Source organism: Fundulus heteroclitus, chromosome 10 (genome assembly GCF_011125445.2).
Source record: "Fundulus heteroclitus isolate FHET01 chromosome 10, MU-UCD_Fhet_4.1, whole genome shotgun sequence".
Taxonomy (NCBI): Eukaryota; Metazoa; Chordata; class Actinopteri; order Cyprinodontiformes; family Fundulidae; genus Fundulus; species Fundulus heteroclitus.
This window is the reverse complement of record NC_046370.1, coordinates 18,168,963-18,195,129: the sequence shown is the minus strand read 5'-3', so window position 1 is coordinate 18,195,129 and position 26,167 is coordinate 18,168,963. Positions and strand designations below refer to the sequence as shown.

Below are 26,167 nucleotides of genomic sequence, written 5' to 3'. Positions count from 1 at the left end.
TGGCTTAATGGCTTTTCTTTTTGGCTCTAGAAACCACCACAATAGATTTGAAATGAAACAATCAACATTTGCTTAAACTGCAGACTTTCAGCATTAATTTTTGCATCCAAATCAGGTTAAAGATGTAGGAACTACAACCGTTTGAATATGTGCCTCCCACTTTAAAAGGGACCAAAAGTAATTGGACGAATTAGCAATTACATATCAAACATTTACTTTTCAATACTTGGTTGCTTTGTAGCCTGAAGTCTAGAAGATGCTGGGTTTCATCCCTGGTGGTACTCTAGGCCTCCACTGCAAATGTCTTCAGTTCCTGCTTGTTCTCGGTGCATTTTCCCTTCAGTTCTGTCCTCAACAAGTGAAATCCATGATCAATAGGATTCAGGTCAGGTAATCAAATTGGGCATTAAATAACATTCCACTTCTTTGCCTCAAAAAGCTCTTTTGGTTGAACTGTAAAGGCTGTTTTTAGATGGGGGTTTTTGCGAACACTAATCTGGACTCACCGATGGTTTACATCTCAGAGTGAATCCTCTGTATCGTCTCTGGTGAAGTCTCTTCTAGATTGTTGACTTTGACACACATACACCTACTTCCTGGAGAGTGTTCTTGATGTGGCCCATTGTTGCAAAGCGTGTTTTTTTCACCAGAGAAAGAATTCTTTGGTCATCCACCACATTTGTCTTCCATGGTCTTCCGTTGTTGTCGAGCTCACTGGTGTGTTCGTTCTAGTTAAGAATGTACCAAAGTGTTGATTTGACCACGCATAATATTTATTACTATCTATTTTTCAGCCTAGTAATGGTTTGCTTCACTGATGCACTGACGCTTGCTTCATACTGAAAATTTACTGCAACAATATGCAAAATGCAAATTTCACACTTGAAATGAACTCTGGACGTTTCATCTGCTCCTTTATAAATGGGATAATAACGGAGGAGCACACACCTGCTGAGACACATGGTTGTAATTCCTACACCGTTCACCTGATTTGGATGTAAATACACACAAATTAAAAAAGTCTGCAGTTTGAGCACATCTTGGTTGTTTATTTTCAAATCTACTGTGCTGGCTGATAGAGCCAAGAAGATAAGAATTGTCAGTGTCCCAATATTTATGGACCTGACTGCATATCGACATAATTGACATAAGACAGCTAAGCAAGCCTTAGTCCCAGTTTACTACTGGAACTCGCTGTGAAAAATCTCCAAGTAGAAGGAAAACATATTTGGACAGCCTGACACTAGGTACACCAACAATAATTAGATTGTAGAGCTCTGTAACGGACTGACAACCTGTCCAGGGTGTACCCTGCCTCTTGCCTAATGACCACTGGAGATGGGCACTGCCCCCCCTGGATGGATATTGCAGGGCTGAAGCCACCCTTACTTCTAAATATCAGCTCACAGTGAGACTCTGTCTTTTATGGAGTTCAGTATCCCAACAGAGTTACTCTACCTTTTATCTAGTGTTAATTTCTCAGCCCAAACAGCAGCAATCGGTCCTGCTTTGGGGATCTCTTTCTGTGGCAACAATCTGACTTTAATGGGCTCGTAAACCCGGAGCCCCTTAGTTTGGTGAGGGCCGCCTCAATAATGATCAGATGGCTTTATTGGCCCAAAGACTGAGGCGGCAGACCGCCAGGGGCCTTGTTATAGGCCTGATTTATCCTCAAACCCCCCTGAGTGTCATCTCCATCAGTCCACCTCCATCTTTGGAGCCAGAGTGCTTCACTGTTTGGGTTGCACAGCGGGGTTTGTGTCTTAGTGAGGGGCCTCTGTAGATGCCCCCGCCATTTTCTACCATCCCTCTACCCGTCCTCACTCTAATGGGGCTTCAAACACAGTACGGCGGGTTTATGTCTGTTCTTACCTAATTGATCTGCTTTGTGATCCTCCTCGCTTTTTACCTCTAACCACTGTCATCAGTCACATTTTAATTAGGGACTTATGGCTTCACTAAACAGAGTTGTTGATCTGGTAAAAGATCTGTCCACCGTGTGGATTTTAGGCAGTCAAAATATTAAATGAGCTTTCACTAAATCCCCAGTTGGGTGTTTTTCTGCATATAAATGCAGACAAAAGATTGTTCCCGTTTGTGTGTTGGAAAAGAAGTGTAGACTGAAATGCGTACTTTTAAATTGGGACCAAATACAAGTTTGAACAAAAAAGAAATGCTTGTTTGAATCTAAAGCAATAATGTTATTTTTTATTAATATGAGAGAGAGAGAGAGATTTAAATTACATTAAACATCCATCTGGTTAAAAAGTGCAGCTTTTGAAGATGCAGGTTCTGTATTTAAGTGGAAACTAATTCCATATTGTTTATTACTGTACAAAAAATTAGAATATAATGAAAATACACTTTTTTCAAAACGTAAAATTTAAATTATGTAATAATTAAATACCTAAAGAGTAATGCTTTAGGAAATTAGAAGTTGATGGTATTACTTCCAGCTCTCTGTGAGTTTTAGTATGTTGGAAACTATTATGGTTCAAATATGAGCATCCACTGCAGTGAGACCCCATCTAAAAAAATTTTTTTTTAATTCAGAGCATCTATACATCACAGCTGGAAAATGACAATGGCCAAATATCACAAATTCAAATGTGCTTTAAATATTATTGATGTGCACAGTGATATTGATATAAGTTGTGCAGCCCTGACTGAAGTCCATCTATTATTTAGAAGCTCTGCATTCTTTATTGGTCGTTCTTTTTTGCATGAGCCAACATTAGCTCCCACACAACTGTGCTGATGCAGATGCCCAAAGACACTACAGCAGTAGCTTTCACAATAAAAGCTGTTTTTTTTTCAACATAAATGGAGCATATTTATATTTGTGCATCATAAACACCTTTTGTTAGTCTATATTTGGATTTTCTGTTGAGTACCACAGACCGGTCCAGGACATCTAAATTGCCAGATGTGGCCTGAAAACTGTAAACGCCCAGGTTGGTTGGAGGGGTATAAATTAAATAATAACACTTGTTTTGGAGTCACAGTTCTTTTCTACAGCAAAAAGTGACAAATGCCTAATGCCACATTTTGTTCCTCACATATTAAATAGAAAGTCCCTTACAAAAGCAAAGGCAAGAAAGCGAACCACTGTTGCCTAGAGAACACCCTCAGGTTAACACAATAGGTTAGTGTTGTCCAGTGGGTATATTCAGTTTAACTAAAAAATATTGCAGAAATTGTCACCCGGTTTGAACAAAACATAAATGGTGATCATAGGTCGAACAAACATGTCAAACACATCACTCACCTGTTGTAAAAGTTCTTAAATGCTACCCGTATATGTTTATTGGGGTTTATTGGTTTGCAGTGGATTTAAGAGCAGCTGAATGTTTGACCATTTCGCTTTAATTACAAGCACCATTTGTTGTCTACTGGCCCCGTATTGCTGGAAAACTTTTAGCTGCTGCTAAACAAAATAATATTCTTGTTTTTTATTGCCTTGCATTTTTGCATTGCTTTGGTGTGGATTGCTTTAGTTTTTACTTAATTTGCCTCTAGTTTCATAATTTATACTCATTGTTCTGTTGTTGTCGCTGAACAAAATGTAATTAAGACTTGTCTGAGTTGTGACTGAGGTCTGTGTGCTGACTGTGACATCTTAGATTTGTGCAAATAGTTGCAGCATTATTACTCTTACATCTTCTTCGTAATATTATGTAGTAGTTAAGTACTACTTAACCTTCAAGCTCAACTTGCCTCTGTCTCTTTGTCTAACCCTCCTCCAGGTTTGAGTGTCAGTGGGGCTGGTGCCTAGAAACTTAGGATTGTTGTGTAAATGATTAACTAGAGACAATATCTTACAGATTATATATTTTTTCCAATTTCAAAATACCTCTACACGTTTGGACACATCTTGGTCATTCAATGGCTTCTCCTTATTTTTATTGCTTTTTACAAAACCATCAAAACTGTGAAGGAAAAAGTACATAGTTATGTAGCAAGCAAAAAGATGTGAAATAACTCAAACATATTTTTATATTCTAGACTCTTCAAATGCGGGATTGTAAAGAATTTAAACTTTCATACAAGGCTGACGCACAAAATAATGTCCCTAGAATTTGAACGTATAACCGTTTCTTTTTGACGTGACCCTGACCATGATTTAAAAATCCCTCCTGTTTTGGACGTTTGACCTCCTGACGTTCAGAGTTTTGTATTCCGTGTTGCAATATTTTCAATGTAAGGTTTGACCCAGCACCTTCGTCTAAAACTCCTACAGCCCGATTTACAGCAGCGCTGTGATTACAGTCAGAATTGAAGTGGAAGCAGCTGTTAACCTTGTTCCACGAGAAAATCAAGCGAGTTCACCTTGTTCCTCCCACTGCTGTCACCCTGTGCACATGGGGGAGTCATCTCAGCGATCACAATAGAGTTGCTCGTCTTCTCTCTTTTATTCATGACGCTTTAGAGACCGTGAAGCGTGGCCAAAATGGAGGACTTTAATACACAAATGTGAGCAACAAAAAAAAAAAAATTATTTGATCTGGGAAGATGACACATAATTTCCATCTGTCTCCATCAGAGCAACACAATATTTGAGGAGCAGTTGAAATAATTTTCCTGGCAGCCCACTGGCCAGATCTTTGTGGATTTTCTCCCCTCAGATGAGGCTGATGGTAGCTTACTTAACATTGACTGAACAAACTGAACGGCCTTAAAATCCCAATTCTCAGAAATCTGTGATTAGATGAGTATCTGGCTTCTATTTTTATTTATGTGGCTTAGATCAGGGGTATTTTAGTGGCTACATGGTGTTTGTGGCTGTTTTCTATATATGCTTGTTGTTCCAACATGACGTTTGCTACAGAGAAAGAGAAATGTAACACTTTTATTTGCAGCCGCTCTGATCAATTCATCCGTGTCCTCGGTGATCCAGCTTGTTCTCTGCACGCTGTTACACTGCTGGTCTCATCAGGTGAAAACTGCCTCCTCCGCAGTTTCAATATGCAAATACAAGAAACGCTTTTCTCTGCCACCCGCCTCCCCCTCAGTGTGAAGGATTAAATATTCATGATCTCCATGATTACAGTGCATTACACTGGAAGGATATTCAGAAGCGAGCCTTCAGTGCACACTGCCATATTGCCTTAAACTGGTCAGGTTTAGGGCACTGTCAGTGGATTAGTGGCTGCTGGTGATTATTTAGGGGACACATTAACACCAGATTTGGTGGCTGTGTCAGAATGAGGGAATACTGTTAAAGGCACAGCATATGGTGCTGATTTTAGAGAGGTTGGATTAGAGTTACGGCTCCCTTGGGTCCCACTAACATCTATTATTAATGTTATAGAGGGTTTGATAGCCACTCAGCCTATATTTGTTTATGTGCAGGTTTGTTTTTCTATTTATCTTTAGTATTTTAAGGGTTTTACACGATTTTCTTGTACATTCTGTGTCACTTCTATTTTAAATTTTTTTTTATGTTCTCCATTTGCTTGTTTCTTATTTTGCTTCTATTTATCGTATTTTTCCGGCCATAATTAACATGTCTGTGTGTCTTTGTCCCCATACAGGGCGCACCGGATTATAAGGCGCTCTAAATATTCTTCATAAGTGTGTAATATCACTCCGCCCCTTCACGTACACGGCTCTCTATCTGTCTCTGTCAGGAGGACAGAGTAGTTGGACTACACTGCCCTGTTTCTAACATTGGGCCAAAATAAACTGGAACTTTTATATTTAATTAACTTACTAGGTTTATTGTTGCTAGCGCGTGCTCAGAGCGTGGGCTGCTTAAAGGCTTCCACATACTCAGGCGTACTGTCTGCATACTGTGAGTTGTGCAGACTCCGTGCTGACTTTCCACAGACGATTTATCCTCCATAGTCGAGCGTACTGTTACCTACATTTTTTGTGGCAAATTCCTACAATTCCCACACTTTCTGCCAATGGGACGAAGCGGCGGAACGGATGGTAAAATGTGTGATTAGCTAGCTGAGCACCTAGAGCCGTTTTTTTTTTCAGCAGGCTCCCCACCTGTTAGTGAGAACAGAGAGGGACTGTGATGCTGCGCGTCCTTACGACCGCCAAATACCACGAGAATTCAGTTTGCAGACAAGGTTAATCTCTATCCATATTAGAAATGGGTAACCTTCAATCTTTGCTGCATTACATTATCCTTATAGCATGTTTTAGAAAATATGTGGGATGTGTTATTGAATGCTCTTTTCAAGGTAAAGTGAATTTAGTCAGACTTGGGCCCAATCCCAACACCTGCACATCCGCCCTTGTGTCCTTCAACAGCACGTTCCCGTTGATGGGTTCGAGTGCGTTGTGTGTCCCAATTTTCCAGATTGGTCTTTCGCTCTGATCCCCTTTACCGCCTCGCTCCACACTTCGGCCAAGTGCACATCAACACAGTTTTTGCCAAAGTATATTAACCACAATCCATTGCTGCATGCAATGTTTTTACCAATATGGCGATGTTTAGCCATATGGCCAACATATTTTAATAACCAAATATGTTGTGCAGTTAGTTTTCAATGTAAAAAGACATATACTCTACATTTAAAATTGCACTGCCACCTTAAATATATGATCACCAATTTACATTTGTTAAAACCCTATGGTAGTTATTTTATATATCACAATTTCACTTGTTTTCTTTTTCTTTAACAAGTAAAAAGTGTTCCCTGAATAGTAGCAGTCGGTCAAGTTTTATTCTGTCTGCTTTGTTGAATTTGTTTGACATATACAAGCTAAAATGTATGAAAGCAGCAAGCTTTGCATGTGTATTTGTTTCCAAAAAAGTAACCAACCAGTTATTTCTCCTGTCTGCTGTGGTGATGTTCTTTATCCCACAGCAGCTGTTGAAGCTGAAAAAAGTACAATAAACAAATATTTATGAAAAAATATCAAATGTCTTTCTTTTCTTTTGTTACAGAAAATAAGTAAACAATAAAATAATGTCACAACAGGGTGCTGTAATTGATTATAGACACACAACATAATTTTTTTTTTGCCATTTTAGATCTGTTTTTGGTATATGTTTTAACATTATTTTCCATTAGTTTTCTTATTTGAAGCAATACCCGCTTAGCTATGCGTGGTCTTAAATTTCTGTTAATGCGCTTTATTCGCCATAAAACAATTACTTGTTGCGATTTTAATTATTTTTGGCAGTAAAGATAGCAAAAATATTGACGACTCAAGTCATTTTTGATGTTGCAGTCATGGTACAGAGGTTCAAGACTAAGACATAACGGTCCATACTGTCTCAATCCTCCACTTTTTGCACGCTTGTAACCTGCACACTCGAACCCTTATGTGCACTTCAACCAAGTACACACTTCATACAGGGACGTAGGGTGTAGTGCGAGTATTGGTGCTGGGCCTTGGGTTAGTCGTCTCCTCCAGGAGAAAAAAGTTCAACTGAAGAACTACATACTGTCTTACTTCTTACTAAGAAATAAGTCTCAACACAGATACAAGGTGTCAAGCTTAAATAAAGCACCTTCATGTTTTGCTTTAAACAAAAACTCCTTATCATTCACATGTGTTCCAGGTTTGGCGGGGCACCCTCGCTAGGATGCGATACCGGCGGATGCGTGCTGCCCTCATCATCCTGCGAGCCTACCGACGCTACAAGGTCAAGTCCTACATCCGCGAGGTCAACCGCCGCTTCAAAAATCTGCGCTCCATGAAAGACCATGGCAGACACGTGAAGTGGCCAACACCTCCCAAAGTCCTGCGCAAGTTTGAAGAGGCATTGAAGAGCATCTACAACAGGTATTTGGTCTGGACAACAAGAGATGCACCAGTCAGAGCTGATTTCTAGTTTTGGTAAAGATTTCCGGTACCAGTGCTAGTTTGAATCAAATAAGATTTCACGTTAAAAGCAATAATTTTCACTGTTCAGAACATTTTTATTATTTATAATAGGAGCAGAAATTACGTCAATGTGTATGTGTAAAACAGGGTTTTACTGTTTTAACACAAAGACAGATGATTATCATTTAAGATGTTTTTATGTCAACCAGTTCTTTGTGTATTCACTAAAAAAGTAAACTATTGACTTAAAAGGGGACATATCATGCAAAATCCACTTTTTTAGCCCTTAACTACATTTTGTTGTGTACTTGAAGTCTGTAGGATTGCAGAAATTTCTAAATGAGCTGCATAGATATCTTTATATTCTTTTTGGGTTATATTTTTCAATCTTTTCAGTTTTCTCTGTTTTTTTTTTTTTTAACAATTACATAACAATATTTGCTAGGGAGCTGATTAACAAGGTCATAGACTTCCAACTCACCAGTCTTGTGGATCCACCATTTTCATTTCTTGGAGCGATTTTTTATTTTTATTTTTTTGTAATTCCAGCTGAAGGATGCCGAAGCTACGAGTAGAAAACTGATCGGTTTTTCATTACACTATCCCCCACTATCCTCCAAAAATGGCTGATCGAAGTGAAGTGTAACGCTCTGCGACCTGGAATGGGGACGGAGTGTGAAGCGCCTCCTTTAGATTTAAAGAGACAGCACCTAAACGAGTTGTTCTGGGGAACAGGTGGTTAAATTAACAAGGAATTCAGACCAAAGCCATTGCAGTTCCACTTTATATAGAACACAAGTGACTGATTTCAGTGTGAAAAAGAAGAACTGAACAGCATGATATGTTCCCCTTTAAAATTTATGCTTCTATGAGGCTGCCAACAAATCCAACATTTTTTACAGGTTTCTTTTAGGTGCTGAAGTCTGGTCTGGGTCAGTTCACTTCCTCATTATTATTTTGACAAAACATTTTCAAGTGGGTATGAACTGACGTAATGTGGCAAACTGCACCGTTTCTTACCAAAAAACATGGGATAGAAATTGTTTAAGAAAGTATTTTAACATCTAAACAAGTTCTCTCATAAACAGTTCCGCTGTCTTTTACAGTGATTACATTTAAATAATAATAATTAAAATAAGCTTACCTTTGTGTAAATATTATTGCGTAAACCACAGCCCCCCCCACCCCACCCCACCCTCTGTCATTTTAATGTTTGTCGATGCAGAGAGAGCAACCTTCCTGTCAAAGCCTTTTATATGATTAAGCTTAAAGTTTAAATTTTTACAGATATTATGTTCAGTTCAAATTAAAAACTGTTACAACTCTAAACCTAACCCACTGGCAGAAATTGTACATCATTAGAAACCAACACACTGTAGCTGCTGCTTTGCTGATGCTCCTTTGGGACACGTCTCACAGACTTTATATTGAGTCTGTGGATTACTAAAAACTTCTTATAGGTAAATTTAATCCTCCTTCAGAGTATAACTGCTGTGAAATAATCAGGAGTTATGGTTGTAATCCTGACTCTAGGTGAGCTCTTTTTTTCCTCTCTGCTTCAGACGTTACACTGATACGTCTGGAGCTGATACAGACTTCAGGACACTGAATTAATTTACTGTGTCTTTGTTGCACCTTTCCCTGAGGTTCGGAGAGACTTTACTTAAGCTATAAAGCAGCGGTTCCCAAACTTTTTCAGCCGCACACCCCCTTCCGTGTCCCAACCGGGTTGGCACACCCCCAATCTTCAAAAAAATAAATAAAAAATTGTAGGTGCAGTTAAAACTCAACCATCATAACAGTTATGGAAATAAAATTAGAACACAATTTGAATTAAAAGTTACAAGCAACATCCTCAAAAGAATCCTGAGGATTTTCAGGTGCATCAGTGGCTCAGCCTGGAGCCAGAGAAAGATCGGTCATACCTCCACAACCTGAAGCAGAGACCATCCAGGTGGAGTCACGGATTAAACTCTGATAACCTACCTGTGCGTGTTCTCTCTTCTCTCAGTTTATTTATTTCATGTAGCAGCTTCTAAAACTGAGTCTAACTCACAATTTACGCCGCAAAATACAAACACGAACAAGTTTGATTTGATTTGAGTCCGATGACGAGTAGAGCGGCACAGAGTAACAATAACAAAGCGCTCCATAAAGATGTCATTAATCAGAGAAATGAAAAGTTATTTTCTGATTGTTTCAAAAAGGTTATACCCAGCAGGTAAACATGGTCATAACAACACACCTCAGCTCCCTGCAGCCCCACCTCCGGATGCTATTTTCCCTGTTTCTGTCTGAATATGCGCTAAAACTGCATCGTTAAAATGAACTGCGCCTGTCTGAATCGCAATGGAAATTATTACAGCTCTGTGTGTGAGCATAGTCAAGGAACTGCGTCTGTCACCAATTTTACCAGCAGCAGCAGCGGTGTGGGCGTGGCATACGCATCTGTGTTTGTAGCGTTTCAGAGTCACGGCACCATGGCAGCGCTGTTTGCAGGCGCTGCGCGATTGATGGAGAGACCAAGTCACTCAATTTAATCTTGTAAATAAAACTTTCGGCCCAAATAATTTTTTTCCTCTGCTGACGTAAAGTCAGGAGAGAGAAAGAGACATTTTCTGTTTGTCGCTCGTTTTCTTCTCCCGCATCCGTTGCAATTCTCTCTCTTGGTACCTCTCCTCCTTCATCACTAACCTTAGATGTCTCACCTGCATGACAATTTCCCTGATTTCAGACAATTGAGCATATTTGCGAAAATGACTGAAGCAGAGGCCACAAGCCAGGTGCTCATATACAGCACAATGCGTATATCTCACCTTAAAATGAAGCATAGAAGAAGATTTCTTCTAAATAAATACATTTTCGTGTGAATACTGTAACGTTCCGTTATGGCATCCAAGCACCAGACCGAGGTTTTGCTGCTAACACTTTATTTTAGGAAGCCACACATTTCTTCCATTATAAACCCAAAACAACCTAACTTAAAGAAACAGTAAGTGTGCAAAAATACTTAGCAATAAAGTGTAATACGGATTTAAAGCCTATAAATCAAAGCCTTTTATTTAGACAACTGGAACTCTTTTTCTCTCATCCATTCAAAATGTATCCTAGTTGCATATTTCTAAAAAAATTTTGAAAAACAATAGTTGGCTTTTTATAACCACTGTTTCTAAAAAAAAAAAAAAGTATTACTGCTGTATTGGTCTGATTTCCCTGTTTTAGTCACATCCTGAACTTGTTATGGAGCAGTGGGTGTCGATCTCTGTCCCCAGATCATTCATGCTGAAAGCAACGACACTACGTCCCGCCGGGAGGTCATCAGCGTGTCTCTGCAGCAGATTGCATGATAAAACTCCAGTCTGAGGCATCTTTATGATCCTTATTGTACCGTGGCTAACAGCTACCCGGAGCAACTGAAATTAATTCAACTAAAAAATAATCTTTAATTCTCATAGAATGAAGGGAGGTCTTTTTTTTTTTTTTTGGAGACTTGAAACCTGAAGCTTAATTTGCTTCTTTACAAAGAAAATCTCCCTGTAAACAACACTTAGCCCAGAGTGTTACTAACCACCAGATGTGTCCCGTTTCAAGAAGCTTACATGTTTCCTCTGGCTTCAGGCTCTAGCTGGGTATTGATTTTATTTCTCCTCCATCAAAGACTCATCTCTGCCTTTCATCCTTTTGTCAGTTTTTTTTTCCACCCTGAAGGTGGCCAAAGTTCGAAGATAGCCCTCCTTCAGAGTTATGTTGGCTGTCAGGATTTGTGAGTGAAAAGGCATCAAAAGATTGCGTAGTACAACTGGTGTCCACTAACCCTTCTACAGCATGGAGGCTTTGAGCAGAGTCCTTGGTGGAGAAACCCCTCTTTATGAATGCTTTTGGATGTTTCCTTCAGATGGTGGGCCTGGACAAAGATCAAAGGCCTCTCTCCTGAGGAGACGCTGCAGGTCAAGGCCAAGGTAGCCAGCCTGGAGGCCCTGAAGGGCCAGAGGGCCGACTTGGGCTTACAGAGAGCCTGGGAGGGAAGCTATGTGGTGAGTAGGTGAAGGAGAGCCGACTGGACAAATTGTTCAGCGCGATAAAGAGCATAAACAAACAATATTTAACTCAGACAATACATTACATTTGTTTTGTTTTTTTAATGCACTGATTGAAGGATAATTAAAGTTTTTGCATGTCACCAAGATAATTTTGATAATACATGGTTGTTGGCAGCGGATATGCAGCAAAATATACCTGGAAAGTAGCAGAAGCTTAACAAAAAAAAAATCAACAGCAGAGTGCATAATCTTTACATGACATTTATTTTCTTTAATACACTTAAGTATTTCTTGCGATTTTTATTAATTTAGCCATAGATATGAATTAAATTACCTGAGAAATCTGGAATTTTGAGACTGGAGGAGTCTGAAAAGTTAAAGTTGGGAATTGATGCGAATCTCAATAGGAAGAGTAGTCATCCTGCATTGCAAAGGTTGTAGGTTCAATACCAGGGTAGTATCTACTGTGTTGGTGTTGAATATGTGCTTCATTGTGAGTGCATTTGGGTGTATGTTGGCTCTTTAAGTGGTCAGTATAACATAAAAGACCTACACAGATTCAGTCTTTTTACCGTCTATTTTTTATCTGCCATGCTGTTTGGCACCGATCTCATCCAAACTCTGTCACCTACTGAGCTTTGTGATTTGCTTCAAACTGTTTTTTTTTTAATCTTCTTTCTGTTTTGTGTTTGACAGAAGCGTGACAGCCCTGACACCGCTTCATCCTTCACGCTTGTTTCCAGCGAGCTGCAGCGGAAGGACAAGTTCATGAGAGTTTTGTTCTCCTGCAACGTGAGAAAGGTAGAAGGCTGTAACATTATTGGCCCTCAGCTGCCCACATTTACCCACAGCATGTGTGCACAGCTATAAAACCTTCTAGTTGAGAGCAGCATCTCCCTCCAGGGTGTAGAGGTTATCATGTTTGCCAGCTCATGACTTATCTCTGGGGGATGACTAACGAGGAGCTTTGTGTTTCCCAGATCAACCGTTTTCACAAGGCGGAGGACCGGGCTTTGCTCATCACTGACCGACACCTGTATAAGATGGACCCCCTGAGGCAGTATAAACCCATGAAGAACATCCCCCTCTACAACGTATGACTCCCCCCCCTTTTTACTGCCTCTTTTTAAAGCACACAGAGGGTAGTGAACAAAGAAATGGCCCAGCAATGTTCTGGGTTAGAGATGATCTTCTGTGCATTTGTTTAACACATGCAGAGGATAGAAACCTCATAAAATATGGATAATAAAAGCAAGCTAGTTATAGTTATTTAAAAAAAAAAAAAATTTAAATGTGTCCTGTCTGGCAGTGTAGCATTTAATGATTGCTGCCTTAATGCCAAAGGGAGCCCAACAGATTTACTTTCACAAGTGGAGCATTACTGATTTCGCCATAGCGCTCCGCTTGATATATGTGCAAAAAAACTTTATTAGATATTATTTCGGGATTATTTCAAGTTCAGTGGACGCAGAAATGGAAAGGTAAATGACAAAGAAAAGAGAGAGGAAAAAGATGAGACTAAACATTACAACGGAGAAAAGGTGACCATAACAGATCCTCGGAGTCTGCTTCTACACCTGCAAAGAAAAAAAAAAAAAACAGAACAACTAGTTAACAGTGTACCAGCATGTTTTTTATTATGATTTTATTGGATAGTATTGTAGTATATCGTTGTCAGGTGGAATGAAAATAATGCGTGTTTATTTACATTTTCTTCATGTGTGAAACTGTAGTGTGGGATGCATTTACATTTAGCCCCCCTGAGTCAGTCCTGTGTAGGACAAGCTTTTGCTGCATTTACACTTGCAAGTCTTTAAATGTGTCTCTAACCTGCTTTGTTGATGCAAGCCCAAGTTCAGTCACCGTGGATGGAGAGTTTCTGTCAACATCAATTTGCCACAGATACTCAGATAGATTTAGCTGTGAACTTTGACTAGACCATTCTAACACATACATATGCTGGTCATTATGGCCCTTAGCCTTTCTTGCTTTTGCAATTTTGCCGATTTCATCTGCAACTTTCTTCTGGTATGAACTGGTACTGTCTACTGCAGGACACAGTACTACACGTTCGTCAATTCATACCTACCAGGGGAACGTTTCATTGCACATCATCTCCTTTTTCCACTGTCTTTATTTGCTCTGACTTTTCAAAACAAAACAACTGAATTAGTTGTTTCACCCAAAAGAAGAGGCAGAAATGCACTAAAGTTAGAAGACATTACAAAATTAGAGCAAAAAAAAAAAAAAGTTGGTATTTTGGTCCTTGGGAGCCAATTATCCTTGATTAACTGCACAACCCTACTATAATTAGCATACTTTGTGACCTTTTTGAATTTGAAAGAACATTTTCAGTGACAGTTTTTTGTTGCACAAAATATCACATTTAATAAAGAGACCCACCTATGTGTACTTAGCCTGATGGTTAAAAAATTCAATCAAGAAAAGCGAACTCCAACTTAGCTTTGTAGTTGATTTTTAATTTGGTGGAAAAGGAAAAAAGGAAACCACATTTTATTATCCTCTACAATGACATAAATGCTCCTTGCACATTTATTTCTGCAACACTGACCTGTAGGTCAGCAAGAAAAATGCGACTGAGGAGAAATGTGCAAGACATTAATCTCCGAGGCAGAGGCAGACCTCTGCCGTCTGCTGGAATAAGTGAGATATGAGACCGGTGTGCCCTGACAGCTGTGACGAGACACCGCGGTGTTCAGTCTGACAAAATGACAAGAAGGAATTACAGAGCTGGAAAGTGGAAACCCGAATCCTTTATCCGAGCATCTGGAAGGGAGATATGGGGATGGAGTTGAGACAGATGGTGTCAGAAAAGACGAGCAGCAGGAGTTAACGGGGTTTTTAGTTATTGTTCATTCAGGGACAAACTGTCCCAAACCCTGGCTCTGAACTCAGCCTACATGCAGAAAGCACACAGGCAGCCATCAGCATAACTCTGTGACACAGCAAGAGCATGACAAGATACACAAAGCTCAAAATATTCAGAAACCGTTTCTGTGTTGTGTTTTTTATCACCAAGGCTCTGACCCGTCAATAACAGTTTTATCTGATTTCTTTATTTCTTTAATAAAGTTGAAGTACAGCAAAAAAAAATCATTTTCTTGATTAATTAAAATGTTAACCATCTTAAGCATAAGGCATTTATAGATAAAAATTAAACCGTGACTATTTAGAAAATTGCCCAAAATTTCAGAGCCGTCTGACTTTGTATCACTGAAAATCTACAAATACACTGAAATTCTCCAGCTTTTGGGACAGAGATGTATCTAAATAAAACTCAACTGATCATATTTAGAAACACCTCAGTGACGCTGAAAAAAGCTCAGGATCGACCTCTACGCTGACTGGTGTTGCTGTTATTAGTGTGACCTGGCTGTGCCTATAAGTGACATGCTCACTGGCCAAGAAATATGGGGATTTAGTGTCCAACCAGCTAATCAGTGCTGAGTGTGAAATTGGTCATTTCTGGTCAGCACATGAGTCCTTGGTGCATCATTAACCTACAGGAAATAATGACAAAATTGGAAAATGTGATTTATTTATTTAGGTCAATCTTTAAAAGAAATTGCAAAACCATGTTTTTTCCCCCACTAATGTAGTTAACTAAAAATCCTTTCTCTTCTTTTTTTTCTGAACTTCTTTTAAGTTGCTATCTATGAAAAGTTCCTGGCCACTATAGTTAATATTTTTCCCCTTAATTTCTTAATAGTTTTGCCACAAGAATGTTTTACCCTTTACAGATCTGTAGAATGACCCTGATATCAAACAAAGTCCATAGCAGTTGTTCAGAAGAAACTAAATGCAGCAACCTAATTAATCAGCTCCGTCTTGGCTTTCTATTTTCTTATTCAAAATTAATTTAAACCCAGTTGGCGACATGCATGAAAGATTTTCATCACCACGCTTTACTGACCGAAAGGTCAAACATCAAACAAAACTAAAATGAATTTTGAACAGAAAGAGAGTTCCATTAAATCCAAATGTGAGCGCAAACCTCTGCCCCAGCCTTTTTAAAGCCACTGGTGGTGGGATGTGGGAGAAACGTACTGGTTCTAGTTGTAATTTTAGATCCCTTAACGGCGTTTGCTTCCAGTCTTTCTGTTTAACCTGTCAACATCAGTTCTAGCTTCAGAAAACTGGGACTACAGTAGCAGCGACTCCTTGCACCACCAGAACAAATGAGTCTGTTAGCCTCCCTAACATGAGGCAAATGGAAACGTTAAGCCTCAGCATTGGGTTAAAGGTGAAGCAGCAGGAAGAACATGAGCTCAGTGACTTTGTAGTTGAAATTTGGTGACATTTATTCACATACTCCCTAAAGGTCTGTACAGTTTCCACAAGGAAAGGGAAATGTGTTCTTGTTCTCGTGGTGGCAAGAACAAAAACAAAGTTCTTTCTGTCTTCAACTATTCACAAGAACTCATAAATGGTCCTCCGAGATCCTTCCCACTCACCTAGATACTTAGGAGATCAAAAATTGGTGGAAAATAAAAAAAACAATGTCTTAAATTTTTAAAAACTTGAAACATAATTTTTTTTTTATAACAAACGTACCTTTTGTGTACAAAATAAACAATTATGGTAATCAAGACTCTTTAAAACAACAAACAAGATGAAATGGGTTCATCTCATAGTATATACATCCGATTTCTGAACTCCTTCGTTAACACTAAACCCGCAAAATACAGATCCCAACTTTGAAATTTTTACCCAAATGTGCTTTTAGCTTTGTTCTTTTCATGCACTCTGTTAAAAAGTTACTCAAATTTCTTTGAGTTGGTTTCAGAACTTGCAAGCATGAATAATCAACCACAATGTAAAGTGTCTTCCATGTTTATGACCTTGATACAACCAACCATCCACCAACGACTCTATGCTGTCAGTTGGGTTTTCATAGATAACTTTTTACCACCTGACATTATAGAACTATTTTTATTATAACTGCTTGACTAGGATTGAATTGTAATGAGTTAAAATGTTTGACTGGATTGTATAAAATATATAATTCAATGTAACTGTTTGTCTCGTGGATTGCCTCGAGCTGACACTTGTTGTGAATTGGCACTATTTAAATCCCCTGAACTGAGCTGCATTTAATTGTTACATCACTGCCTTTGTGTAAACAAAGCGGCCAAACCTTTTCACACAGTAAGAGTCGAGCTGAAAGGGTAAGGGAGTCATTCAAGGTGAAAAAGTGCTGATGTGGGAGGGAGTGGAAGGGGACTGAGAGTAGGAATAGATAGAGATGTAGGCTGGGAGCTGGCGCAGCGTGACATAGAGCTATCGATCAGAAAAGGTCAAAGAAAGGGGAAAGCAGTTAGCTGGTTGTTGATTAGCACTGATAGGCCAACAGCACAGCATCCCCTCAGCTGCCCTACAGCGAGTATTTACTGCAGCTCCTGAGGGGCAAAGTAAAGACACGGCCGGGCTAATAGACGAGTAATAAGGTTGTGAGTAATCCAACAACTGTCTACCTAATGATTTATATACCAGTTAATACCTGTTGGTTGAGGGTAAATGTAATAGTCTGGAAGAAATATCCCTTTTGAATCAGCAGTTTTTGTTGCCTCTTTTTGACATATTTTCTCATTATTTAACTCTTTTTTTTTAACTCTTTTTTTTTTCTATCCTGTCACCCCCTCCTCTCTAAGCTCCCCTTCTAATTCCAACTTCCCCCCTATATCTCCCTGCTGTCTTCCTGTTGTTGTCATGCCAACTTCCCGGGAGACAGCGTTGTCATGGTTACAAAGCACAGAGAGGATCAGCTGATGTCTGATGTTGCTCATGTATGTGTACTAATCAGACTCCTGTATGCTCATTCTTTCCCTTGTTTTTGTTGTTGTTGTTGTTGTTGTTGTTGTTGTTTGTTTGTTTCTTCTGATGAAATTATTCACCCCCCCCCCCCAAAAAAAAGAAAAAAAATGCCAAACCTGCCATGTAATCATGTAGAGATCAAATTTATTTTAAAATGACTACAACATGTAGCTGGATGCAGCAGAGCTTACGTTGTGGTCCATCCCCTGCAGAAGCCATTTGCAGAGCCTGATTTACTCCACAAAGATGCATGTCTCTCTGTTGCTGTCAGTTTATCAGCATGAATGGCTGCTAAACCCTGCTCATTATATTGAAATAATTTAATCACTGACTTTTAGGTCTGTTTGGGACTGCTGGCTTCTGTGTTGGTTACATAACCAATAAGGTTAATCAGGGAAAACCCGCTATTCAAATTATGCCCTTGTAGCATCCATGAAGCAGAGCACTTTAGACCAGAGAGCTCTTTTTAAAATAGCTGTCGAGTTCTGCGTGCTTGCTTTTTTTCTGAAAAAAATAACACTGTGTTCTCACTTATACTCTAACAAAAATTGTGCTTTTCCCCCCAAGATTTAAGCAAGCACCTCTCAAAATAATTTCTGTAAAAGCGTTTAAATAAATTCAGATGCTGTTGCAGTAGTGTATATCACTCTGAACATTTTAGAAAATCCAACTTTTAATTTTAATGTAGTTCTTTGTAATTTAGTTTTTGTGTTGGGAGAGGGAATACACGCTACATAATATGTTGCATAAAATAAGTGGGCTTCGCAACAGTGAACATACTTTCTAAGTGTGTCGTATCACTTTGCCCCTCTGGTCGGTAAACAAATGTTACAGCAAATTATACATTATAAAAAAGAAAAACGTGCCGAAAAGTCTCGCTCTTATGTAATCTTGAAGACATTCTTCTTCTAAATGTTGGCTACAGACGACGTGTTTTCTCTCTGGCCAGAAGTTCGATGGCAAGTTGGCAATCCAACAAAAGAGCCCGTGGTGGATCACGAATTGGAAAGGTGAAAAAACTGTTTGTTTTTTTCCACTTTTACCCGATGTATTGGAACATCCAACTGCCATGCACGTGAGCATTGTTGCTTCAACAATAGCTCTCGCAAATTTCAATGGTGAAGTCCTCTGGGAATCCGAAATAGTTGTTGTTGTAGAGCGCTTGGTTGCTTGGTTCTGAGTGGTATAGACAGGAGGTTAGCATCGGAGGAGCGAAGGATACGGGAAGGAGTGGGATGGTGGAGCAGGCTGGAGAGCTAGCATGGTGCTTGGTTATGGAGGGCTTTGTGTGTAAGAAGAAGCATTTTGAAATGGATGCGTTGAGGGACAGGGAGCCAAAGGCGTTTCTGGAGAAGTGGGGTGATGTGATCACAGGAGCGGGTATGGGTGAGCAGGCGAGCAGCGGAGTTTTGTATGTGCTGGAGGTTATTGAGGATTTTGGATGATGAACCATAAAGAATACTGTTACAAGTCTGGAAGAAATAAATGCATGGATGAGAGTTTCAGCAAGCGAGCAGGGAAGTGATGGGCGGAGACAAGCAATATTTTTTAGATGAAAAAAGGCAGTTCTTGTGATGTGGTTGATGTGCCATTCAAAGGAGAGATTGCTGCTGAAGATGGCTACAAGGTTGCAGATGTGATTGGAAGGGGACAAAGTGGTATTGTCAATGGTGAGACTGAAGTTGTTGGTGGTTTTGGTAAGGGATTTGGGACTGATGATGATTTCTGATTTGTCGCAGTTGCGTTCAAGGAACCGCGAGTCCATCTGTGATTTTTATCTCAGTGAGGCAACTGGTCAGGGTGGAGTGAGATCCACTTGTAATGGATTTGGTGGAGATGTAGAGTTGGACATCATCGGCATAGCAGTGAAAGTGAAGACCATGGCTATGGATGATGGAACCAAGGGGTACCAAGTACAGGATGAAGAGCAGAGAGCCAAGCACCGAACCCTGTGGGATGCCTTTTGAGAGAAGCGCAGTGGAGGAGGTGCAGTTATTGATGCTGATGGTATGGTTGATGGTGTTGAAGGCTGTAGTGAGGTCTAAGAGGAGAAGAATGCTGAGATGACCAGAATCTGAGGAAAGGAGGACGTCATTGGTGACTTTGAGGAGGGCAACAGCACGTTCTAATATTTAAAACAGAAAGGGGAGGTTGGAAATGGTCTGAAAGTTGCTCATACTGTCAGGGTTTAATTCAGGCTGTTTGAGGATGGGGGTCACAGCTGCCAGTTTGAGAGTTTGAGGGACCGAACCAGAGTGAAGAGAGGAGTTGATGATGTCAGTGATGAGGGAAAAATGACAGGGAGACAGTCCTTTACTAACTTGGATGGGTTTGGGGCACAAGTGGAGCTTTGCATGCCTGAAAAGATTTTCGGCGGCTCCACTGGGGTCACAGGAGAGAACTGAGATAGAGGCTGAATGCTGGAAAGTGGAGAATCACATGGGGTGGGTTTTGACATAATGGTGGCAATAGTCAGATTACTGTAAATACTGTCTATTGCACTTATTGACTGTGAAGGAGTTGGAGATGGTATCACTGGGTTTAAGTAGTTTGTTTACTGTGGAGAAAAGAGCCTTGGGGTTAGACGAGCCAGAGTATAGGTGGACCAAGCAGAGTTAAGAGCATCTTTGTATTGGAGAAGGTAGTTAGTGTAGGCTTGTTGATGGACAGTCAATCCATTTTTCTTGTAGAGTCTTTCCAGCTGCCGCTTCCGGGATTTCATTTGGTGGAGTTCAGTGGTGTACCAGGGAGCAGAATGTCTGAAAGTGAATGTGATCGCATTTTTGTGATTGACCTATTGTTATTAAACAGAAAAGCCTTGCTCTTGGCTTTAGTTTATAATTATTTCACATTTTTATGTTTGAAATCATGTGTGTCTTTTTGATTCTTGTTGTCCTGATGGTATGCGTCTGTTTCTGCCTGTCTTCATGTGATGGAGAACATGTCCTGCAGCGAGGAATTCTGTTGATGGATGGTAATGTACCTGACTTTCTGCCCTGTGGCTATTTCCTTAACACTCACCGCCTGTAGATCATCTTACATAGATGGATGAAGAGAGGAATAAATTCATGAGGAAAAGACAAAGCAGGTAGAGGAGAGATAAAAGCACCCAGAGCAGAGGAAGGGGAGCTAATGAGACGTAAAGCTGAGCTCCTTTTCCCTCTGAGAAGTCTTTTCCTGTGAAGATATTGGCTTCTTCCTGTAGTTTCTACAACAAAGCAGGGGTTCCTCCTTTAACTTGGCTTATCTCCACTGGTATGTGCTTTGGGGTTTCTAATTAGTGAAGTAAGATGGGTCCTTTGGGATTCTGATCAATAAATCTATGCCTGCACTTGCTGACGTTTTTTGAGAAAAAGCCTTCACATTCATTACCACACGCCACAGAGTGCCTCTTTTTTAAGTGATAATGATACACCCATAAGATGATGTTCAAACTGAACTAATCCTTCAGTGTGTGTGGTATTTATTTGTTGCATTCCAGACATTATTTCACACTCCCGGTGGTTTAGAAACGGGATATAATGTGATTGAATTGGGTTCATTATGAATTAAGCATTGATAATGTAGTCTGGTAGCACTGCTAGAAAAGGAAAATAAATATTGGGGAGTAGGGAGTACTATCTGACAGGAGGATGAAAGTCATTAATTTTAAAGAGATTTCTATGTTCTCTACATAACATAGTTGTTCTATGATGATTAAAACTGGGAAAACAGTGACGGTAAATAACATGTGCTGTGAGTAGCAGCTTGACTCCAACAGAAAGCTAAGAAATTAAGTTACCAATTTAACTGTAACATCATACTCCATGAAAACAAAGTGCATCAGACAACATGCAGCTTCTGGATACATGTATAGACCAACAAAAACGAGACATTTAATTTTTAAATTCTGATCATCCGAACCTACAGATCACTGCTCAGAGCTGATCAAAACAAATTTAGCCCACTTTGATTACAGCAGGTTGATTAGTCCATCACCACTTACTCTTTATGTGCTCTATACACATGTTTTGTAATAGTATCTTTTTATGTATTATATGTGCCAAAGATTGCCTACTACTGTCTTGTTCTGGTGTCTCTTTAAAGGGTTTGGACATATTCAATACAACATGGAGCTTCTTGGTTAGACAGCATTTTTTCATATTTTGGTCAATCTAGAAATCACAATCATTTATACACCTATTGCATTTGAAAATAACCTATTTGGGTAAGGAATTGTGTTGTTTGCTGATAGAGCATAACTAAGAGCTGTTTACAGCCTCTGACAGATTCTTCCTCATGAGCTTTAGATCTCTACAGCTCCTCCAGAGCAACCATTGATCCCTTGACTGCTTTTCGGATTAATGCTGTCCTTGTCAGCCCGTCAGCTTTGGATTTGCAGTTCTTACATGGGACTTATAGCACTTTTCTATTTTCAAATGATGCATTGACCAGAGCTCTGGGAGGTATTCAAATTATGGAATACTATTTTTTAACCTAACCCTGCTTTGCACTTCTCCTCAGCTTTGCAACTGAACTGTCTGTTGTGTGCCTTGGTCTTCATTATGCTGTAATGTTCTCTAACAAACCTTTGAGGCCTTCATTGAACAGCTGGATTTATACAGAGTAATTTTTTTAAGTCAGTTTGGTGCACTGCATGTTATTTAGGAGTGTTAAAGTAAAGAGGTTGATTATAAATATACACCCGGCCATTCAGATTTGTGTTAGTACAATACTTTAGAACATAAAGGATAGTTTTCCTTCCACTCTACAATCATTTGTCACATTATGTCAATGAGTGAGAGTCAAGGTACACCCTGGACAGGTCGCCAGTCCCCACAGTAACACAGAGACACACAAGAAAGACAACCATGTATGCAATATAAAACAACCAGTTAAACTAAGATTGATCCTTTTTTTTTAGACGGCGGAAGGAAACTGAAGTTCACAGAAAATCCTGTTACTCATTTTCACAGAGAAAAGATCCAGCCAGGATTTTAACTTTACATCAGTTCCCTGCAAGGCAACAGTTGCAGCAACTTCTTAACCATGAGTTCCTCTTGTGTGTCCCATCCTCACTGAATCAATTTTTTTTTTTTGTTTTATGTTATGGGGGAAACAATGTTTTTCACTTTAGTTTTTGTTTTTCAGGACCCAGTTATGTGTGCTTAGATGTGTGCCATCTTTAGCTCAACTCTTGTAACCTGTGTTGATTTATACATATCAACCCATTTTAGTTCTTTTTTTTGTGTGCCTCTGTAGGAGTTGCTTCTCCATACTTAATTTTTCCTCTGTTTAATCGGGTGTTTGTGTGTTGCAGGTGACGGGACTGAGCGTGTCGCCTGGGAAGGATCAGCTGGTCGTGTTTCACACCAAGGACAGTCGGGATCTTGTGGTGTGCCTGCAGGGCATGGTGCCTGCCACTGAGAGCCGCATCGGGGAGCTGGTTGGCACCCTGCTCAGTCATTTCAAAAGGTTAGAAAATCGGGGGAGGGGAGGGGGGAGTGAGTGGTAATAAGTAGCAGGTAACAGTTACTTGTAAGAAGCAGGATATATTTTGTGTTTGTGTCTTAAACATTGAAAAGAACCTTGTAGGTGACACTGGGTTAAGCCAAATTCTTGTCTCCCTCTGCACAACATTTAGCACATTGTCCCCACTTAAACCTGCCACGCTTCATTTAACTTGATTTACGGCGTCACTGCAGCAGGAGTCTTGGCATACAAACTGAAAGCATTCTCTGTTTGTTGCCTAAATGAAAGTGAGCGGCATTGTGGCTTATGTGTGATGTTGACTGAGGGGACCTCAGGCGGCAGGATGATGGGGCAATAAGAGGAGACTGTAATGTTCACACAATGTGAACTCTGACCGCTATTTTCAGGACACCAGTATAACAAAATGGATTTTATTATTGTCCTATTGCTAAAGGGAGAACAAAGTGTATTCGATTTGTTAAACAGTTTATTTTCTCACTAAATAAAGGAGTTTAGGGCTACATATTGATACAGTAGCTCTGTTGCCTTGCAGCAAGACAGTCCTGGTGTTTTTCTGCATGGAGATAGGCACCAGCCCCCCGTGACCCATAAAGCTATAGTTGATAAGCCTGTTCAAAAAAAAGTTTTGTTATACTGGGTACAATTGTCCTTCCATCCTAAAAGTAGTCAATACATTATGTATTCACAAAAAGGAGCTTAAAAAAAATCATTCTCTGCTGGAGCTGCAGGCCTGTAAAAACTAACCAATCTTTGCCATTCGGTCTGAAGGGCATGAGTTTTGTTCCTGCTCTTACCCTTAGACATTATATACTCACCTCCCTCTGTCCATGAAGTTCCTGGGTTACCGTCATATCTATTGGTTGTCCCACATGCCAATCATTAATTTGCATACACACGTAACGAATGTGTGTATGCTCTTTCCTTCTGAGTTTCCGCTTGCTGGCTGCCTATGTGCACTTCTAGTGTTTATGTATCCGGTTAGCTTAGCAGCCGGTTTAGCAGTTTGCTGTTCATTGTAGCTTCACTGCTCTCACCATTGACTTTGAACATCACTGAGAGTCACAACAAGTAAACCACGTTCATGTTTATGAGAAGAAGAGGAAGGCCTCAGTAAAAAGAAATAAGACCACAGTAGATTTGGTAGATTTATTTTTTTCTTGCGTACCCCCTGAAGAGTGGAAGAGCAAAGTAAGACGGTCTTGGCTGATTTTCTTATAATGGTAGAATAATATAAAATTTTTGAAATTTTTGTTCTGTGTTAAAGCAAAGGTTCAAGCTGATCCGGCTTAGCCCTACTCCCATGTGTTTCTGCTAAAGGTTCTGTCTTTCCCAAGCCCCTTTTGCAGTTTACGCTTTATTTTAAATAATAATTTAAAATTAGCAGCAGTCTACACTTGCAACCTTCTGACACCTTTGTTTTTCAGCACCTTCACTCCCTTCGAGTCATGCTCACATAGCAAAAACTTAGACCCTGAAGATGTGCCACTGAGTGCAAATTAGCTGCTCAGCCTTGATGTGTTTGTGGGGGAAAAACAGCATTTTTCCAATGCCTGTCACTAGGCACTTTACCAACATGTGAATCCCTTGTGTTGTTAAAAATATTATGAGATGCTCACAGAGTGCAATTATTATTGTGATAATGCTAATGCATAATGTTAAACCTTACCCATATCTATCTTTATCAGTGTCTTGCTCATAGTTTTGTTGCAACCAGAAGACTTTGTTTTTTGTGTTTCCTTTTAGAAGATATCATTTAAATTATTTTTAATAAAGCATTGCATTTCTTGGAAATATTATTGATTCCCACTCTGTTCCCGATTTGTTTTCTTGATTCTAACTCCTTCGCCTATTTCAGGCTTGACAAAAAGGAAACTGCTCTCTCTGGCCTGTATTTGAATCTCTGCCTAAGGCCGGGGAGTTCAGGTGTCTTGGTGTTTTGCTCAGTATTGGTGGAGCAGAGGATTTGTCAGTAGATGGAATAGCGATGCTTCAATCTGTTGTGAGGCTGGAGGAGCTTGATTAAAATGTGAAGCTTTGAATTTTTTGGTCCTTCTACATCCCAACCTTCACTCACGTTCGTGAAATATGGATCCCAACCAAAAGAAGGGGATCCTAGACACAAGAGGCTGGATTGAGCCAGTATAAGATGGGTGGGTAACATTAAGAACTCTAAATTATTTCACTCTATTCAACCACACTATTTTTTCATCAAAAAGTACACGTTTAAAAATATATAAAAATAAAAAAAAAAATATATATATATATATATATATTATTATGAATTTCAGATTAAAGCTCATACTACTACTAGATATTTAATAGAGTAAATAGTTTTCTTTTTTTGTTAAAAGAGCTGTGTCCCCACTGGTTTACTTTATGAAAAGTGATTAGTTCATCCGTGAGTGGTTCCTTAGAGAAGTTCTCTGACCCATTTGGACCTTTATCCCTATTTAAACCCAGAGCTTTATTTGATTAATCAGACTGAATTTGATCAAATAGCAGATTTAAAGCAATTTGAAGTACCCATATCTGGCATTTCTACTCTTATTTTGTTTTGTGAACTGTCCTTTTGGCCTAACATGATTTAATTTAGAGCTTAGTACTAATAAATACGAAGAATGCTTTGATTGTGGGAGAGTAGACCGTAATAACCAAATCCTCAAGCGTGTGCAGAAGTGTTTTATTGTGAAAGCTCTCTCTGATCGCTCCTGGATGCTCCACCGACTGCATCATCCTGTTTATTAAAACAATTTGGTGATATTTGTTGCCATTTTAGAGAGATAAACAAAAACTGCAAATCTGCTCCCATGGTGAGGAACAAGAGATCAACTGTATAAATTAAAAAAAAAAAGTCAAAGTTCATTGTTTAGAAACATTAAATGACTTTTAGGAACTCTACTCTTCAATTAATGAAGACCAATTGAATTCAGTTAATTTATAGTTTCCACTCCCAATAAATGTAATCTCACTTGATTTTATAAAACAAACTGGCCTGATTAATATCCAGAAACATGTATTCAAATAAGCTC

General features: G+C 39.5%; 1 protein-coding gene across 1 annotated transcript in view; it reads left to right on the top strand.

Moving 5' to 3' along the window:
• The window catches only part of myo1d (myosin 1D), a 119,506-nt gene that overhangs the window by 69,073 nt on the left and 24,266 nt on the right, over positions 1 to 26,167 (top strand). Inside the window, exons 17-21 of the mRNA XM_036142166.1 lie at positions 7,526 to 7,749; positions 11,687 to 11,825; positions 12,528 to 12,632; positions 12,812 to 12,925; positions 22,966 to 23,120. Of these exons, the coding sequence (XP_035998059.1) occupies positions 7,526 to 7,749; positions 11,687 to 11,825; positions 12,528 to 12,632; positions 12,812 to 12,925; positions 22,966 to 23,120 (737 nt within the window). The remainder of the gene's footprint in view (positions 1 to 7,525; positions 7,750 to 11,686; positions 11,826 to 12,527; positions 12,633 to 12,811; positions 12,926 to 22,965; positions 23,121 to 26,167) is intronic.